This window comes from Cyprinodon tularosa, unplaced genomic scaffold (assembly GCF_016077235.1).
Source record: "Cyprinodon tularosa strain WSP-4 unplaced genomic scaffold, ASM1607723v1 ctg6, whole genome shotgun sequence".
In the NCBI taxonomy this organism is placed as follows: domain Eukaryota; kingdom Metazoa; phylum Chordata; class Actinopteri; order Cyprinodontiformes; family Cyprinodontidae; genus Cyprinodon; species Cyprinodon tularosa.
The window spans coordinates 729,075-750,232 of record NW_024039340.1 but is presented as its reverse complement, the minus strand read 5'-3'; the positions used below and the strand labels follow the sequence as shown (position 1 = coordinate 750,232).

The 21,158-nt window shown below is 40.9% G+C and overlaps 1 protein-coding gene across 2 annotated transcripts in view; it reads left to right on the top strand.

The window, feature by feature from the left end:
• Window positions 1–21,158, top strand: part of akap6 (A kinase (PRKA) anchor protein 6) — a 212,192-nt gene that overhangs the window by 116,399 nt on the left and 74,635 nt on the right. Inside the window, exons 12-13 of one of the 2 annotated variants that reach the window (XM_038307063.1) lie at window positions 2,851–2,974; window positions 12,761–12,881. In XM_038307063.1, the coding sequence (XP_038162991.1) occupies window positions 2,851–2,974; window positions 12,761–12,881 (245 nt within the window). The remainder of the gene's footprint in view (window positions 1–2,850; window positions 2,975–12,760; window positions 12,882–21,158) is intronic. The other variant, XM_038307061.1, reaches the window with a different exon arrangement.

Genomic DNA, 21,158 nt, shown 5'->3' with positions numbered 1-21,158 from the left:
GAAATGTTTTGGATCATATTGGCCTTACAATGGATTGAAGAAATCGTTCCATTAAGAAGTTTAGTTTGCTCTGATTTTAGATCAGCGACTGTTATATTAATTTAAACGCAATTATTCAGACAGCAGACCTGATCTGAAATTTAACAATTATTATTTAGAAGACCTTTTACAGATGGACTCTAAATAAGAGGGTTATTCTTTATTATATATATTAAAAAGAATAATTTGATAAACAGGATTTTTCAGTTGGTGGCGGTAATTGTTGTTTGCCAACCTCCATAAAAAACAACAAAAAGAAGAAACACCCGCCACAAAAGCTAAGAGTAAGGCCAATATGATCCAAAACATTATCTATATACTGTTGAACCATACTTGAACCTGAAATATCCTCCTTATTTTTCTTTTAAAACAGCAAATTTAAATCCATGTCAATAGCAGGTAAAAGAGATGGATGAGGCAATGATCTAATAACTGTTTTACTGAAGTTTATTTGAGATAATTCAAGATATTTTATAGTACTATCTTAGGAATGTTGACAAAATAACTGTAAGAGTAGTTTGATTTTCCTGATTGTGTTTTTATTTATTTATTTATTTTTTTTTCATCTAACCGGATGTAGTATTTGGAACGAATGCTTACATATTAATGAACTGTAAAACATATGAACCTGAAAGGGAAAAATTGAGAAGAGTAGTTGAAATGACAGGCCAAGAATGGAGTCTTAAAGGATTATTGGGAAATAAAGGAAATATAAAGGATGTTTATAGATTAAGGAAAGCATTATTTAGTTATCTTCAGAATGCAAAATTAAAAAATAGAATTTAATAGATGTAAAACAATGTTGCTACACACTCATGAACAGTAGGTGGCGGTATGCACCTTGAAGTTGCTTGCGAACCGCCATGATAGAAAAGAAGAAGAAGGAAGGAATGCTTTCATTGGATGAAAAGAAGCTGAGTGTGATTGGCTGATGGTATGGTTCATTTACATACATTGCTGAAGTTGCGAGCGCAGAGAGTCGAGCGAGCGGAGAAACAGCCGAGCGCACAGCTGGTGTTGAGCGCGGAGAGAGAGCAGGAGAGCAAGCGCGAGCAGAGACGGATTCGAGCACGCGCAGAGATGAAACTGAGCGCGAGAACAGTGTGTTGAGAGGGTTTTTCAGAGTTGAGCGCGCGCCAGACCGGTTTTGCGCGCGCGCGTGTTGTCTCACTGCGCGCTCGGATTGGTTCCTGCGCGCTCAAACCGATGGCACAAATATCTCTCCATAGTTTGTGGGTTTGCTGGAGCAGTAAGCAGGTTTTGTGAAGCCAAAAGTGCCACTACACAGGTGGTTGTGGGGGCAAAAACCCAGGTCTGGCAAGAGTTTGGTTAAGTAAGACCTGGTACCAGTGTATTGGAATCCAACAGGGCTGCTCTATGTCACTGGTCTTATTCATGACATTTATGGTCAAGATTTCTAGGTACGGCCAAGTGCCAGGGTTGGTCTGGTTCGTTGACCAGCAGATTTCATCCTTGCTCTTTGTGGATGATGTAGTTCTGCTGGCACCCTCATGCCAAGACCTACTGCATGAACTGGGCTGGTTTACAGCCAAGTGTGAAGTAGCTGGAATTTTTTGAATCCCTGCTTTAAGTCTGAGCCATGGTCCTTGAGTAAAAAATATTGCTTGTCCCCTTCAGGTTGGAGGAGAGCTCCTGCCTCAAGTGAAGGATTTCAAATATGTTGAGTTCCTGTCCTGGAGTGGAGCATGACATCGATAGATGGATTGGTGGGGCTGCTGCTTAAATGCAAATGCTGCACCGATCTATTGCCTGTTTTCCTACCCTCAGCTATGGTCATGATGACTAGATCATGAGTGACAGAACAAGATTCCGGACATAAGAGGCTGAAATTAGCTTTTTATGCAGGGTGGCTGGGCTGTCTCTTATAGATAGGATGAAGAGCTCAGTCATTCGCAAGAGGCTCAGACAGTTTCAGAGTAGAACCGCTTCTCCTCCCTATAGAGCGGTGTGAGCTGAGGTGGCTCGGACATCTTTTTTGGATGCCCCCTGGACACCTCCGTTGGGAGATGTTCCAGCCATGTCCCACTGGGAGAGGCCCAGAGGATGACCCCAGACATGCTATAGGGACTATGTCACTGAAGGAGGCATCTGGAGGAATTAAACCCGGTAGTCTCTGCTGAGACTGCTGCCCCTGTGACAGAGTCCTTGATGAAATAGAGGATAATGAGTACCATTACAACTATAAGTACAGGTGGCAACACTACTTCTTGGGTTGTTGTAATACTGTATTTTTAACTTCTGATTCTGGTGATTTTACTATTCTGTGTCTTAATGAACTCATTGATACTTTGACATGTTAGATTGTGACGATGTAATCAATCTTTAATATTAAAGGCACAGTCTTGAAAATGTTTATATCCCACTTATCCAGCTGGTAACGCTGTCAACCTATGTTGAGCCCCTTAAATACGGGGTACCTTGAGGTTTCTTGATTGGTCCTATTTTACTTTTGTTTTACCTGCTTCATCTACGATCCATTTTACAGTAGTAAGTGTCATAACAGTTTTATGCAGATTATATGCAGGTCTATTTACCTTTATGATCCAAAAGTTTTCGATCATAAAAGTCAGTTAATTCCGTTCTGGGTTGGCCTTATGTGTTGTGGGGTGGGCATTTTAGTTTTTCTGCTGACTGATTCAATTCCATTGAAATCATAGAGCGTTATTTTAAAACCTTTATGTTAGAGGTTTTATCTTAAAAGGAATTAACATGTTCATCCATGATAATGATGACATTGGGAGAGAATGTTGGGAGATTAATTTTTTTTTATTCTTGTCCTGTGTTTTCTTTAGATGGAGAAAACTTCAACTCAGAGTGACATCCAGGAAAATACCCTAAAGACCATGTCAGTCAAACTGGGCAACCTGTGCTGCCCCTCATCCTCAAGGAGGGTTAGAGATAACATTATCACCTGGTAAGACAAAAATCACTTTGTGTTATGTTATTTTTTTCTCTTTAATTATTGGTATTGTTATAAATAAATGTTAAGTTTTGGCAATAATTGTTAAAAAAGAATAATAATAAAATTCATCATCAGTATTCACATAATATCAACGAATAAACACAAAAAAATGAATATACGTAGTAAGTGGCATCTGAAACTGATCTGCTCTTTCAAGAGAAAATTTTGAATTAGCCGTATTTATCCATCCATCCATCCATTTTCTGAAACGCTTAATCCCAAGTGGGGTCGCGAAGGGTGTTGGTGCCAGCTGTCTACGGGGGAGAGGTGTCCAGGGTGTACCCTGGACAGGTCTCCGGTCCATCCATAGCAGCATTTAATAACAGTACATCAAACATGCTTTCTTTTGGTAATACGGTTATTTTGACACTCCATTTTTTATTTACATTATTCCAATATAATATAGAAATATAGATTATACATATTAGTGATAATCACTCACTAGCAGAATGTATGTGTACGTACATGAATACACTAATACAAAATAATTGCTGTTTCAATTTTTCATCAACTTTCATCTGTGCGTTATATTACAGTATATATAGCCTACTTTGTGTGTCACAGGGACCTGGATTTAGGATGATTTGTATTAATTAGAAAAAATGGAAACTAAACATTTGTAGTGTTTAAAAAAACACTACAAATATAAAGCTTCCATTTTAGGTCCCTGACCAAAGTTTGTTAATTTTGATAGAAAAATCCCACTTACCACAAAAACTTTTTCAGACATCACACTCACTAAAACTTTTTGTGTTAATCTAATGTCACATACGTCACACAATTTTTATTAGCCAATCAAAACAAGGTTTGGATGCATCTAAATGTGGAAGGACAGAGGTGCCAAAACAATATCAACAACATTTGAAGAAAGTTTAACGGCGCCCGTCACTATCTGATCTGTCACGGAAGCCGATCCGTGCCATCAGCTCATTTGTGCATGTGCAACCGGATATCCATGCGAGTTTCCATAAATAGTGTAATTATGGAACTAAAATTCCTTTTTTCTGTCATGGTCTGCCCTGATAGCTGACCTAATTGTTAATTTTACTCACCTGCCTAGCTCTGTCCAGTTTCTAATCATCACTCATATTATCCACCTGCTTCTGCTGCTGTATTGGCAGCTCAGCCCAGCTATCATGGCCAGATCATTGATGATGTTTGTTCATTAGTCTGTTTTAGGTATTTCCATAGTCCATGTCCTCATCCCTGGAGATCAGTGGGTTGAGAGGGTTTTAGTGTTTGCCTTGTTGTCTCCTGATCTTGTCCTGACTCTTGGCCACTGATCACCCCATTTCCTGTTTTGGCTCGGTGTGGGGTGAGTTAGTTTAAAGTTCTGTATTCTTTGCTCTTATTTCCCTAAACAAGCCCTGTTCATGTTTTGACACAGAGGAGGGAGCTAGTTTAAGTTCTGCAGTTAACCTGGTACTATGTCTTGTCTCTGCCCCACTACTACTGAACCTGCCTGTTTCCATCCGAGTGTGTCTGCCTGAGTTCGCTGCTAGACTCATGGGGTTCTGAACCTGCCTCAACACTCCTTGGATTCATGGGACCCTGGATCTGTCTGTTCCTGTTCAGATGTTCCCTTCCTAGGGCAGATGCGAGTATCCCATGACCCCTGACCCCTGGTCAGGCTATGGACTCCTGAAACTCAGAAGTGCCCTGTTCTGAACTGTTTCCCTGACCTGGTTGACTTCTGCCTGCTCAATGTGGTTGCTGCAATGGGGACACTCTGGTCTGCTCCGCGCCACATCTTGTTTGTGAGGATCCTGCCTTCCTCTGAGAGGATGGACTGAACTGTTTAACCAAAGTGCCAGTGATGGGTTGTGCCCCGCCTTCCCCCGCAGCTGCTGTGTATTTGCAGATCCACAGCAGCTCACATTCTGTTCTGTCTCTGTTTGTTTTATTATTAAATGTTTTGAAGCTTCCCACTGTGTTCACAGTCATAGAACATTTCAAGTCTTCCCATCCTTCCAGGCTTATAATTGTCATAATCGGTTTAAGGAATCTGACTGACATGCAGAGAAACCACTCAGAGAACACGGTGAAAAGTTTAACAGGTTTATGTGAAGTAATGTAAATGAAGGTTGGATCTGGAACTCAGTGAACTAGTGAACTGGAAAAGGAAAGTCTGAAGGGGAGATCACAGAGATAAGTTCAGGGATCGTGGGAAATGAGACTGTGGCTTGAATTATGCTGGAGAGGGACTCACGTTTGAGGGGGCTCTTGCGAATCCTTGAATCCAGTCTGTGTGGGATTATCCAGAGAAGAGGGAAATTGTTGGAGAGAGGACAGGTAGACTTACGTTGGACCCAGAGGAGTAATGAGAAGGACTGTAACTTGGATTTCCGATGGGGACTTGAACGGATCATGTGGAGGTTTTCCCCTGCTCAGTGTTAACTCAGTAATTCCTTCCAGGGGAAGAAGGTCCAGGTATCCAGTTTTCACAAGAGCAAAGACAAAAAAACTCAGAGAAACAAAGCTAGGTTAGACTCTGCTAATCTCAGCTTTGCAAGAGTACCCAAAACTGGCAAACACTCTGGCGTTGAGGTAGTGAAAGCCCACTGCTCAAATACTCCGCCAGTAATGAACCAACGAGCCGCAGGTGTGCAGGGAGGCCCAATGAGGACAGTGCACCACCTGGTGGTGGAGAGAGAACAAACAAACAAACAACCCACACAAACTGGTTTCCTAACGATAATACAGTGAGAAATGTCTTGGACGGACACAATTATTATTTCTTTTTTTATAAACAATGTACTTACCCCTGGTTGGAGCTCAGCAGTACAGAAAACAGATAGAAACAGTTAAAGTTGAAACAATCAATGGGACTGATGGATTATTGATATAATAGTCAACTAATTTTGTACTTTTCTTACTTAACAGTACACAACAATGTTGGCTAATTGGTACAATACTGACTGGCTAATAATTAGTTCCTCAGTAACTACTTGATATGATGTTTAAATTTACTTTAGATAATGGTCAGGTAGTAAATATATGAATAATAGTTCCTTAGTAACACTTAAGATAATGCTTGACTCAGTGGTGTCCATAAATGATTACTAGGAAATGATTTGGTTATAAGTAATCTATCTTCTTGTAAGTTGTGATGAAATGTTTAGGGTTTATTCAGAACCAACACTTAGAATTTCTACTCTATTTTTATGGTAAAGAACTAGTGGTCCCCTGATATGTACTGTTTAATACTCTTTCATTATAGTTCCTCTTTGGTCTACTTGGTAACCAACCATTAGTTCCTTTTCAGTTACTCTTTGTTTGCCTGGAATTTACACGTCGTTCTCCAATTAGTTACCCTGTGTTTCCAGATGACTAAGCAGGAGTCCTATAATAAGGCTGGGCTGGTTGTGCTGATAGTTTGTAACAATCTTGAAGAGTCTGATAGTGATTAGATTGTGATTAGATTGTTACAGACAATACATTATAATAGATTCCTGGAATTCAAATTTTCTTAGGTGACTCAGTGTCAAAATAGCTCTCTGTAGCACTCCTACACACTCCACCAGCCTGTTATAACAGCAAAAGAAGTTGGCACTTCAAATGCTTTGTATGTATCCCAGCATAGAACCCAGTGCAACAGTGGCACCAGATCGCTAGTTCCTTTCAGATTTGTCTGTTTTCCTGTCTTCGACCCCATGAGAGATACTGTTTGACAAAACATTTAGTTAACATTGGTGTGTGAACAAGACAAAAAAGATGGAGAGGAAAGGAGGGGGAGTGAAAAGCTGACAGATGACAAGTGAAAACAATCTGTGCAAGTGTTGTATCTACTTTATCTGTCTAAGTCAGTAACGGCGCTTCTGCTCACTGCAAAATGAGAAACACTGCTTCAAGGGAAGGAAACACTGCTTGCTCGCTTCTTGTGCTTCATCTTATCTGTATTGCTCTTATTTATTAGGATGTAGAGAACATGCAATGTGCAAAGTAGCATGAAGGTGTAGGAAGAAGAGAGAACGTGGAAAGACCCGGTGTTGGAAGAGAGGAAATCAATTTAGTTCCTTCTACCTAGTAAAGGAAAAGGAGGATAGCATTTGGAAACACAGAGGTAATTCCAACTTTCACATAGCTAAACTTTTGGTCCTCAAATCTAAGGTTTACTGCTAGCCTGAAACTGGCAAAAAAAAACAAACTAATTAATACTAATATATTTTAGTTAGTGTGTAAGACTTTCCTATAAAATAAAATTAAATTATAGAAAATCAAGCTTGGCACAGGATATATATTAGGGGTCTAATTAATGCTGCTATAATATAGTTAATGGCTGTCTCATCCTACAACATCTATCTCATTTTAAATAAATCCTATAGATTTCAGATACCAAACCATCAAGAATTAATAGATGGTTGGCCATGGAGGCGCTCCAAAGCAGCGGCCAAGAACGCTCCTCTTGACAATTTCGATAATTTCACAAAATATCCTGCTTAATACGATACAGACTAGACATCAAACCCGCATCTATGAACGCCAACGCCTGCAGGAGCTATGGTCACAAAAATCCAGACATTTTTGACCGTTTAAAAAGCTGATGGATGGGCGGATGGATGTAAACAAAACAACAGCGGAACATAATGGTAGGAGGAAGAGATTTGTGAGACAAAGAAAGCGAGGCTGCAGCGGGGGGATAACTGCAAAGCTAAAGAGAAACTCCCACAGACCTCCGCTTCCATCAATCCTGCTCTCCAACGTCCACTCATAGGATAACAAAATGGATAATTCTGATGGAGTCTTGGCTGCAATACCAGCAATTGTCCAGCAATACCGGACAATGCTATTGACTTGGAGGAGCTAATGCTACTGTATACCACATGGATAGGAACAAAGAACTAAGCGGTAAGACTCGGGGTGGTGAGCTATGTGTTTACATCAACAGCTGGTGCAAGAACGCTAGATCAGTCGCCAGCTTCTGCTCTCCAGACATCAAGTTTCTGACTGTTAACTGCAGGCTGTTCTATCTGCCCAGAGAGTTTAGTGTGGTTAGCATTACTGCTGTTTACATGCCCCCCAGTGCTAACACTAAAGAGGTAATCAGGAAAGAGGAAAATCGGAACAATAATCAGAACACTAGGGTTACTCTCACCGAACAGCTCAAATAATCTGCTACTGATGGCAGGAAAGCAAACAGAATGAATAGCTACGGGGACCAAGTGAATCAGATCGGCGGTAGCCAGCCACGGGGCCAATTAGACAGGTGAGCAGGGGCAAATGGAACAAGCCAACCATCAGCGCCAAAACCATGACAGAAAACAACTTAGTCCTTACTCTTTAAGCAAACTTTAAGTTTGTTCAAAAAGATAGGGCCCCTTTCACATATATTTCTTGTAAACAAGAAAAAAACAAACATATTTGATGTTAATTGTGGAAAAAGAACTGCAATCTATATTGTGGCAAAGAGTAGGACAGTTATAATCTGACAGCCCTATTGTTACTGATAACTGAACATGTGTTATTTAACATAGCTGTCATGTTGGGGTTTAGGTTCCTAACCCACATGCAGAACACCACGCAGTCAGAGTAAAAAGTTCAACTGTTTATTTAGAAAACCACAAAGTTATTTGACAGATGCTGGGAACAGATCCGGAACTGGTCACACAGGGTTCTCTGCAGAGAGGGACAGTTGGGTTAGCCAGGAAGCTTATGATCTAGTATCTGAGATGATGTGCAGGTCTGTACCTATTCAGAGGTTCTGGCTGAGCGGCAGAGGGTGGGAACCAGAAGGGTCCCGAAACTGAGAGGCGGCAGAGGGCTAGGCAGCGACAGGGCTTGACTTCAGACTTGTTAGAGTTCAGACCTTAAGTTTCTCCAAGTTCTCTTCTTGAGAGCTGGCAGGCAGGTTCAGACAGTTTGATCTCCAGGTTGCTTCTGAGAGCAGGCAGGCAGGTTTCTGCTGGGAAGCTCTTCCAGAGCTCCAGGTTTCAGTCAGGTTCTTCCTAGGAGACAGAGAGGACAAGAACTGATCAGGTTCAAAGTCAGATTTTCAGTGGACTCAGAGAATCAGACAGGCTGGTTGGCTCAGGCTTGCTAACCATAACTGGCTTAACACTCTGGCACTGAAGAGTAGTCCTGCCGCTGCTTATATGCTGGTCTCCCTGATGAGCAAATCAGCCGCAGGTGTGGTAGTCAGCTTCAGCTCCAGGAGACCTAGGGCGCCTTCTGCTGGAGAAAGGTGGACAGATCTCCAGATCCCAACAATAGCCTTTAATCACTTTTATGTGAGTGTGTGTGTGAGTGTGTGTGTGTTTGTACCTGTCTAGCTCTCAGAGGGAGGACATTTTTTTCCTAATTTCACCATCAAATTGAGGAAAAGTTGTTGCAAAGTGAGGACATTTGGCTAGTCCTGACATGCTATTTTGCTAATGGTTAGGTTTAGGGCTAAGGTATCGCTTGGTCAGGGTGAGGTATGCATTGGTAATGGTTAGGTTTAGTGTTAGATTCAGGGTTAGGGCATAGAAAGGGTCAAAAATGACTGAAAATCAATGGAAGCTAATGGGAGTCAACACATGGAGTCAACACATGACAGAACGAGTATGTGTATATGTGTGTGTTCATCACTGTATTTAAAAAAAATACCTTGATATAAGGGTCTTAAACATCTTATTCCGGTTATACATTGTTTTGAGCAGGTTACACTTTTGCTGAAGTAGACCTTGATTATTCTTTATTACAGCGAGTAAATAATAATTAATTACTAAGCTGATAAATAAATAACAACAACAAGACTTCTTTAATTGTCCCCACTAACCTGAGAGAGATGGACAGGTACTTTTCAGCTAAAATTGACCATCTGTAGTTGGTGTCCTGGTAGGAGAAGCGGGCACCAAAACAGGTCAGCAGGTCATCAAACTGGGCTCAGGTGAAACAATAGTAGCGCTGGAAGCTACCCTCATCAGCTTGGAGTTCCTGGATTAGATGGTAAAACTCCTCACAAACTGAATGCATCTGAATTATGTGGTGAATCCCGACATGGCGCTGAGGTGCCAGACGATGGCGTTCATTCATTAAAATAAGCCAAGCCACTCTTTCGATTTCATCTGCCATTGTATAAAATACAGGCAAAAAGAAGAGGGTAGCTTCACCCAATTCAACTCAGACCCACAGACAGCTAGAGCAGCAAAGATGCTGTGCATCAGTACTAAATTTGGACAAGTATCAAAACTGAAGCAGGCCCTTTTTTGCTGCTGAAATCATGTTTGGTGTGAATGCAGTATAAGGTGTGAACTGAGTTGCCTAACCCTAACCTTAGGCTACTAGCTTTAGGGTTAGGCATGCGTTGATAATGGTTAGGATTAGAATAAGTGTCTGGGTTACGCCATATAAATGAATGGGAAATTAATGTAAGTAAATGGGAAGTCCCCTCAATGATTGTGTGACACAAAGTGTGTGTGCATTACTTTTAACCACTGATAGCGCTTGTGTGCAAATCGTCATGAAGATGCTTTAGGCTTGACAGATTGTCAAAGTGTTTGTCCTGGTGACAAGAGAATTCCACTCAATTTCACTACAAATGTTGAGAGAGTCATTGGCAAGAGCCACTGAGGCTGAAAGGCAGAGAATATATAAATAACAAACACACACACCTTAGCAAAATGGCTGAAAGTAATCTGTGCGTTTGAGCAATAGGCCTCTGTTCTAGGAGCATACATTTTAGATTTGATCCTGTGTCGAGGGGGATTGTGAAAGGGATGAAGGAGGAAGTGAAGAAAGGAGTAGATCCAGATAGTTAAAGGGTATTGTTTGGAAGAAGAATATACTTGTAAAAAGAGTTGAGACAAACAAAGGTAAAGGAAAAGCAGAAGAGAAACCTGACATGGACTAGTGAGAAGAAAGAAATAGCAAGGTGGAGGAAGTTGGAGATGAAGAATAGAGTTCCAAAAAAACAAAACTAAAAACCCCGAAAAGTTCTGCTTTTACTCTGCATAAGGCAAGAGAGAATACTGGATGGCATAAAAATTTTGAAAGTAAAAATAGAAAGCAGAAAAAAGATGATACAAAAGTAGATGTTTGATTACTCATTTACTTGACCCGCTTATCTCCTATCTTCTCATTACTGTTCATCCGATCCATCTGCTTCAGCCTCTATTTAACCAGCCTTCAATCAGCCATCAGTGCCAGATTATTCAAGCCTTTGGTGAGAGTTCTCTAGCTTTCCTGTTTTTGATTGCCTGACCATGATCCGTTCTGCATGTAGACTTCTGAGTCTGCCTGTCCCTGTTCTGATCTGTTTGCCTGCCCTGTCTTTGGACTCTTGTGGATTTATGCCTGTCTGTGTACCAAATCTGGAACTGTTTCCTGACACCATCCTGGATTTACCTTCAGTACCTCTTCGCACCTCTGATCTCCTGGCTCTGTTCTCCGACCCCTGGGACATCAGCATCTAGGACTCTCTGGGCGGCGCCGGCCACGTCTTCTTGGCAGCCGGCCTGTTGGATCCAACATCCTCCTCTGGGCACTTACTGAACTATAAGACCAGATTAGTCACTCAAATGTTCATTGTCATCCTCCATCAGATAGTAGCTGGCCTGACACCATCCTGTAGAGAAATGTCACCTGTGCTGCTGCCATCACCATCTTTGTTTATAGATGTTTGAGATCAGCCTGTTTTTCAGTGTAGTCCTGTTTCTCTGACTGTGACTAGCTGGATGTGCTCTCTTCATCCTCTGACATGGGAGCTGGCTCGGAGCTAGTCTGCCTCGCTGTGTGTTTCCTGGCCTGTGGAGCTGGTTTACAGTTGCCTTTTGTATCTTTGCTTCTTTTTCTATGTCTGCTCACACTGAACCTGGTTCTGCTGGAGGTTTCTTCATGTTAAAAGGGAGTTTTTCCTCTCCACTGTCGCTACAACCATGCTTGTTGTGAGGGATTGCCTTTAAGTCAATGTGTTGATGCAATCAACAGGTATTCCTTAGGTAAAAAACTTTTAATCAATTTCACTTTACGATCTGGTGAACTGTATACTGCCTTGAGATGACATGTGTTGTGAATTGCCGCTATATGAATAAACTGAATTGAATTGCAGAGGTTCCTACCTTAGATGCTGACGCTGTTCTCTGCAGTTCCGTCATGATTAAACATTTGGTTAAATCTAACTGTCTTTCCAAACAACAAAACTTTCCAAATTGAATTTTGAACTTTTCTTTGGGTGATAACTAAAAAATATATATTTTTAAAAATCTGAAAATAATCACAAACCTTTTATCTTCAGCTGTTCCAAACTGAAGACCTTGGCAGAGGCAACTTATTTGCATGAATCTCTTTTATTTTCTTTAGTCCTTTACACATACCCATAGATTCACACACATACAGACACATGTATGTATCAATTAATTATGAAATGGAAGAATTCCCATTTTGCAGTGCTGGATTTTAAAAAGGGCTTCCAAATGCAAAAAAGTTGTGCTTGGATGGGAGTGAGAAAAAAAAAAGCCAACTTATTGCAACATGAAAGAGGTGGGGCTAGGGTTTTCAAAAACAACCAACTATCGTTTAGATTTAAAATGAAAATCTAAAAGGCAAGTTAGTTAAAGATTGTGTTTGATTTAATTTTTATTAACATGACTCCACACATAAATTATATTTGCCAAAACAAAATAAAAGGATGATGTTTTTTTATCTACAAACAACATTAGAAAGTAAAAGACTTATCCAAGCAAAATAAAACAGTAATCAGCGTATGCAAAGGTTTTTAATTACAATAATGCGAACCAGTAACCTTTCTTTCTATGTTAGTTCACAGGATTTCGAGGCAGAGTATCAGGAACTGTGGGATTGGCTGATGGACATGGATGCTATGGTAACTGACAGCCACCAATTGATGATGTCAGAAGAGCAGAGACAATACCTCTTCAAAGTAAGATAAACTTCTTTGTGAGAATTTATCATTTTGCAGGGCAGAAGGAGCCCAGTTTTGAGCCCTGTTCTTAGCTTGTACAGCTTCTCTGCTTTAAAGTGGTCATAGAATGATTATTTAGGGTATTTGGTGCTGGTCTCTGAATAGGGTTTGTAATATTAGTTGGGCTGAAAATGGCATATTTTCTGTTCTATGAGCCCTAATGCAAGCCTGGTTAAGAGCCCCAGAATGAAATTATTTTTGTTAATTCATTAATTAAATTTATTCTTTTTTGTTTACTTTCCCAAAAACTCCTCCTGTTTATCAACATCACATGACAGCCATTATGAACACATTGCTTGTGTTAGATTATTTTATTTATTCTTTAAAAGTGCCCTCACCCTGGCCAAAGCAAGACTCTCACATGTAACAGTAGACATCCCATGAACAACAAGTTTAGTTTTTGTTCATTTCATGTTTTTTAAGTTATGTTAAAAAAATTATGAAAAATGCAGCTATAATTGGATTATTTTAATAAATGATGTGACTTTCTATAACCCAAGGTTTATAACAGGTGTAATATTGGTGTGGGGTTAGAGCTTGCACATCTGATGTCGAGAAACATCAGATTGAAAAACGTGTTCAAAGACTTATTATTTAGGTAGCACACACATAACATCCTTTTCTTATTTTATTATTATCTTTATCTTATTTAATTCTTACCCTTATTTGTACTTACAATCTTATTTGTCTCTGTTCTGTAAACAGTTGCACTGCAAGAAATAAAATTATTAAATTAATTCTAATTCTGATTTATGAATCCATTTAGGCAAAATGAGCCAGTTTAATCTAATATAATTAAATATAACAAATTCAAAGATTACTATAAGATTAATCTAGATGAGTTTTATTGAGACTTTTACAGAAACAAGTAAAAAAAAAAATGCATATAATTCTGCCATTATTTCCTCACTCGATAACAATTGGTGGCATACAGTAAAAAGCAATTGGTTGCTTGCCATCCAGCTTAAAAAAACACATAGAAAAAGGGGGAGCAAATGGGGAGAAAATGAGGCTGTTGGGTGAAAATGCAGTTATTTTATGTGACACAACTATGTCAGTTTGAAAAGATTTTCATGATTTGATTTTGCAATCTAGTGCAGGATTAGTAGCAGCTTTCCACATTCAAAGTGAAAAGGTGTGCCGTTTCTGTTGCAAGCACAGGCAGCCTACTCTGCATGACGACAGCAGACAGTGAAAGAGGGAGGGAGGCAGGCTTAAGATCGTCTCACTCGGGAGGACAGAGTTTGGTGCTTTTAGGGGTCTGAAAAGGTGCTTAATTTTGCGACTAAAAGGCTAAGTTGGCAACACTGGCAGAGGGTGCTGCTGTTTTATTGTCTCTCCTCGATTATGTCAAAATTATGTCAATGTAAATCCCTTAATTGTCATTCAATGGGGAAATTCACTCTGCATTTTGACCCATCCCCTTGGGGAGCAGTCGGCTGCCATTGTGTGGCGCTTGGGGAGTAGTGTGGGGTTAAGGGTATTGCTCAGGAACCCAAAGTGGAGGCTGTGGGATCAAACTCAGTACTTGCAAACTTCTCAGAGCACAAGCGTACTGCTCTAACCACTAGGCCAATACTCCCCAACTCTGCCATCTGTCTAAGCAATACAACATATTTTCTTTTGGATGGTTCATATTCCAAGTATATTCATAGCTCTGTCTGTGGTGTCTTACGTACGAGCATGGCTTTAGCATACCATGTCCACTCTCAGGTAGTGGGGGACAGGCCAATACTCGTCTGCTCATTCTCGTAGGCTGCGCTCGTATTTGAAAATATTCTTTAAAAACTCTTTTCACCATACTTGGTGTTGCTATTGGTTTCTGAATTAAAATGGATGCCAGTTGCCTCTGACTATCTACAAAATCGATATTGAATACAGGGCTGGGCAATAATTCAATAACGACATATATTGATCGATAGACGTGTGGCGCAATAGAAAAAAAGAGGGTCAATAAAAGTTCGATAAAAAAGAAACGCAGTTTTCCTTACTTCTCATTGTAGCCTAGCATGTAGGTTTATGCTAGTCACTGCTTCCTCCCAACCAATCACAATCGCGGACCCAGGCACGCCGTCACCAAGCGCCGCCCTCTCAAACCATAACACAGAGCACATGAAGATGTCGCAGCAAGGAGAGGCGGAGGAAATTGTTCCAAAGAAGGGTTTTTGTAGTTCGGCAGTCTGGCAGTATTTCGGTCATGGCAAGTCGGACAAAAAACAAACCACAGTCATCTGGAAAATGTGTAGGGAACCAGTGTAAACGAAGTCTGGTAACACAACCAACTTTTTTTTTTTTTTTATCATCTCAGCCACTCACACCCGCAGGAGTACGAGCTGTGTAGGCCCCGCCGCGACTCTCCTCCGAGGAATCTTCGGAAAATATATATATATTTTCAGTTCTGGGCAGTTTCCCACGTAGTTCTAACAATTGAGATAAAAATGCTGAGGGGCCAGAAACTTCAAAGTAATAACTCAGGTTAAAGCAGGAAACGGGGGCGGGGGCGGCGGTGGTGGGGGGGAGGGGGGCATTTATTTATTTGTTATATTTATTTTGGTCACTTTAGTTTATTCTTTGTCAGTATTTAATAACATAACTCAGGTCTCTTAAGTTATTTTTCTTTAAAACAATTATGTTATGGTTAAAAAAGTTGGTTAAATAAAGATTTAATTCGAAGTCTGTGTTTGTGTTTTTTATTAAAATTAAACCATTTAGCAATATTATAAAAAGTCCAGGCAGAGCTGCACATAAAATATGGTTTCAAATCTTTTCAATAATTATCGATATCGATCAATATGCATTTTTTTTATCGATAAGCTTTTTTTCTATATCGCCCAGCCCTAATTGAATAGGACATTTCAATTGTTTGCTAGGTTGCTAAATTGGATGCATTTAACATGGATGCACTTGACGTCACATCCACAGAAACATGTCTGTTTAAACATTCACACCTCAAATTGATGTAAACATGAGGGTTAAATTAAGTGTAAAGGTGCTTCCCCCCCCCCCATTTTTTTCTCAGACATAGCTATAAACACAAAACTTTTTTTTTGTTATTTTCTGTCTATCTCTAAGGTGGGTGTGTTTTGGGCACCTGGCAGTTTGAACAAAGGCATGATTTATTTATTTGGATGATGAAAGTCACCTGCCCCACAAATTATTGATAAGTGTAAAGATGAACTTAATTTCTCCATAGGAGCCACAGTTAAATATTCATCTCTTAATGAATATTCATGAAAACGATGATGCATGCATGAATTTTAGATGACTCTAGAATCAGTGGGTATTGTCTTCTCCTTTTTCTCTTTCTCTCTCTCATTTTTTTTGATGTGTCAACTCTACTGCTGAATTATTGATGTTGATCTCAACAGCATTTCTTGGCCAAGTCCAAGGTCGCTTTGTTATAGTCTTTTTTTGCCCTCTTCTCCACTGTGACTTGCAGAGAATGGTCTACAGACAGGTCTACACTGCGTGCTGCTCACGTATGGATTTTTATATGCCTTCATGTTTGAAACAGCCTGTGGACAGAGATATTATGTTTTTGGTGTCTCCACACTTCTTTATCTTTACCCATCTGAGTGTATATTGCCTTTCCAGGTATTGGAAATGTCTGTTTATTAGAATCAAATAAGCTGAGGGTATTTAATTGAATTTGCCATATATGTTTACTTTGCCTTAGAAAGTCAATTGCTCTTAATTTGAGATAGGATTGCAGTGAGGGGTAGGGGTGTAAATCACACCTATCATGGCGATTTGATTCAGTATCGATTTCCTGACCCAATGATTCGCTTATTTTCGATACTCAAGAATACACCACGATTCGATTTGATTAATTGGTTCATTTTTTTTTTCTTTCTTTTTTTTTTTTATACCTTACAGGCTAGACAATGTTTCAAATTTGAAATAAATCAATGAAAGCTGTAATATCATTATGCTTTTTGTTTTTTGAGAAACTACAGAAAATAACAGAAGTAGAGAAGTTGCACTCCATCTATTCCTAATAAAACCTCATTCACTGAGAAATAATAGTACCCCTGCGGTATAGATTCTGCAAGGCTTAGCATCAGAAAATACTGCACAAAATCAGTGCAATGAGTGCAATGAAATACCTCGGCTCCAGACGTCCCTGCCCCCTCCACAGACGCTCCGCTGCTCCTCTCCCAAATTGTAGCTGACCGCAAACAGTGCCGCAGACAGGAGGCCGGCTTGTTTTGTTTTTATGACCAAAATTGCGGAAAACAACTCGTGAAGTTTGACCCGCTAAAAGAGCGAGGTGCGCGAGAACGCTGGGACCCTTTTTCCACCTGGAACTCCGCTCTTTTTGGCCCTCATGTCCCTCCGTCGTCGGACTAAACTCGCCCCCACTTCCTCGCCGCCTCGGCCGTATCTAGATCCACAGAGTGTAGCACAGACCACGCTTCAATATTGAGCATACATAAAAAATGTCTGTGTCAAGCTTACTGCAACAAACTGCTGTAAGAGTATAACCAGGAAGCGAGGTAGGAGGGTAAAATAGGTTTAGCGCCACCGCAGCACGGGAGGGAGAATTACGTCCAGGAGCAAATGGATAAAAATAGACCGGAGGAAAAAAAAACATGAATCGATTCTCTTGCGGACGTATCGATGCATCGGATCGTCGGCTGTTGGATCGATGCATCGATACAAAACGATTATTATTTACACCCCTAGTGAGGGGTAATAAAATTGTCATATTTGAGCACCACCTTGCTTCTCTTGCTTTAGTGCCAGAAGTGAAGTTCCTCCACACTGGTTCTCAGCACTGGTGAACCTCAGGGCTGCGTTCTCTATCCAATCTCTCATTTATGACTGAATTGCCAGGTATAAGTCAAATGTTATTCTCATGTTTGTCAATATCATGATCTTGGGCCTTGTTAACAAAAAATAAAACAAAAAAGAACAACAATGAGTGCCTAAAGCAGAAAGGTGAAATCACTGAGCATTTGGTGTTTGGAAAATAACCTCCCTCTGATCATCAGGAAGAACTAAGGAACAATTCTGTTGACGTAGAATTCCTGTTCTACATCAACAATGCTGAGATGGAGCATGTCAGCATCTCCAAGTTCCTTTGCATTCACATTACCTATTGATGCTCGCATCACTTGCAAACACCTCATACAGAGACCTGGGCCTTCAATTTTGCTTCCTCCATTTGCAAAGCATGTATTTCTTTCAATGCAGCACCTTGTTACCGTGCAGCAGCCTGTTCTGCTTTTACCTTTTTTAACTCTGAAGAGACGGAGGATGATCCAGTGGAAGAAGATGAATTTGATTTCTGTGATACATTAGATATGCTGTCAGATGGTCTGATTGTTGATTGTATAATGTCTGTTTTCCATGTTTCAGCATCTTTCAAAAAATTATTTAGGTTACCGTATTTTCACGACCATAAGGCGCACCGTACTAAAAGGCGCAGTCTCAGTTATGTGTGCCATTACTGTATTTAACACACACATAAGGCGCACCGGATTATAGGGCGCGGGTTTTATATACAGGTACATGTCCTCTACTACATTTAAATACCTCTACTGCATCCTATCCTTTCTTGGCCTTGCAGCTATATTTGCTGTGATCAGTGGAAATAAAGTAGTTTTATTATGTTTTTAAGTGGGAAAATCCAGCTGAAAACTTAATTCAACAGCAGCCTCTGGCCCGGTCGCCTCCTCGCGGTTCACCGCGGCAGCTGGTAGGTGTTTTTCATCAAAATAATCCAAACTACAGGCACCAGGATAATAAAAGCGAACATATTTTGTCGGCAGGTTTCGGCATTTTAAGTTAAAGCTGCAGTCTGTAACATTTAGAATAGAGAAGACTTCGACTGAAAATTTGAAGAAAAACAGGTTTCACGCCACTCCCCCACCCTCTCTGCTTCACTCATGCCCCACCTCCAAGCTCCACCCCTCTCACAGCACCTGCGCGGCTACCGCATGCGACCAGAAGCGTCCAAGCAGCGTACGCGGCATGGAGTGTGAACCGGTAAGAGCGATAACACTCACCTCCAAGCAGCTAGATATAAGATGCTGGTTATAACGAAGTTTGTCGTGTAAGCAGTTGTCGGCAGGGGCAGTAAGGGCAGTTTCTCTTTCGCTGGTGGCTGTCGCTCCGCCATGACTTCCACGCGCGTCCTCCTGACTGCTGCAGCCGGGCGGCAGCGGCAGGTTAAGCGGTGAGGGAGGGGGGATTCAGCGTGTGTGAGCTGTGATTGACACTCCATCAGACTCTCCTCTGGCTGTGATTGGTTGTTTTGACTCGTCCCGAATTATTCTTTCCAGATTGAAATACAGGCAGTAGGCGGGACCAATTGAAGCAGTTTTTTTCACAGGTTACATATCACATGTACTGCTGTCTGGGCATAGGGACAGTTTTAGCCAATATGACAAAAAAGTGATTTTTAAAAACTTACAGACTTCAGCTTTAATTTAGATGTTAATAAACTGTTTCAGAGGAGCGATCACAGCGCTCTGTGTCATCAGCGATGTGTCTGTCTCGCTGTCAGCTTCAAGATCAGCTTCTCTGATTGGTTGATGCGGCGCGCCGAGCAGCAAAACTTAAAATTCTTCCATCTTGAGCAGCAGCGCGTTTGCGGAGCGTCAGATGCTTAAACGCTCCCGACGCGCAGCACCTGCTGCTCAAAACGCGCTGCGGGACCTTTTGCTGCGCCTATAAACCATTGACTTTGCATGTAAGCTCGCTGCTTCTGCTGCGCCTGCTGCTGAACCAACTTGTGAGCATTTTAAACTCATCCATGGATTCCTTAAATGCTTGTACTGAATCATTGACTGCAACAACATTTCCTGCATCCTTCATCAAAGCCTTTATTTCATTAGTCTTTCTAGTGCATGCTCCCAATCAACCTCTGTAGGAAAGGATGCACACTTTTAACATGTCCTCAGATGCAGGCAGAGTTTCAGGGTCAGACATCATTATTGAGCACACAGATCCCTTGACTTTTGAAAAAGTTCATCAACAAACACCTTCTTAGCCACAATCCTTTAAAAAAAACAACAACTTTGCCTTCTGTGGTAATCGATTGTTTCTCAGCTGCACTTTCATAAACTCAATCAGCTGATTCTACTTATTCGTTCTCCTTACAGCCAATCACATTGTTTTATTTCCTGGTTACCTGATTAGTACGATTTTTATCATAGTTTTGTGCATTAAAAATATGATAAAAAAATATAAACATTATTTGTAAACACTTTACATTTAAGAAAAAAAATCTCAAAGTGCTACAGGTAAAATCATAGAAGGGTAAAATCAAAATTTAAAACTTAAGATCGCTTTAAATATATATATTGTCATGGTTCTGAGGTGTCTTACCCACATGCAGATTACACTCGAGAGAAGCAGAGCAGATTTAAAATGTTTATTGGGAAATTGGCTTGGCAGATGTAACGGAGAAGATAACCCTCAGGACGAAGCGCAGAGGAATGGATGCAGAGATCGGCTCATGCGGTCTGTGGGAATGAGGCTGAGAGTTAGATGAACACCGAGAACTGGGAAATGTGAAGGACAAAAAAACCCCAAAGGCTTACCGCCGCGCACTGCGACCGAACAGGGGGGATAGAGTGGAGGAAAGGTGCCTGAGATGAGGGAATCCAAATGGCTCCGGAGTGGTGGTGGTCCGGTGGCAGATGGAGGAACCAGAGGGTCCAGTTTGGTCTCTCTGCCAGGCTTGGTACACCAAGTGGGCATGAGAGGTCGGGTCCAGAGCTATCTGAGATGAGGAGCCTGACTAGGGTCATCAGATCACAGAGGACACAGAAGAGGAATTGTCAGGGGCAGTCCTGATTAGATTGATGTCACTTTTATTACCTTGTCTTTTCACTTCCTGTTTTATTTTGGTACTCATTTCCTCTCCCGTTTTAGGCAGCTTCACTTCCTGAGTTCCTTCCTGCAATCAGGATCTGCCACAGCCTAATTCAATTCACCTGGTGTATGTGCTCCTCTTTTGTTTGTTAGAGTATTTAGTTCCCACCCTTGCAGCTTCCCTTTGCCAGTTCGTCTTTGAGCTTAGCGTTCCAGCCTATTTGCCTGTAAGATTTAGCTTTCTAGTGTTTTGACCCCTAGTTTGATTTGGACCTGTCTTTGCCTCCGTTTTTTGATACCTCTGTATCTGCTGGATTTTTTGGTGTTCAACCCTGGACTGAATTAAAGGAACTTTGAGTTTTAATCCACTGTGTCTGGTCTTGCATTTGAGTCCTTTCTTTCTGAGCCTTG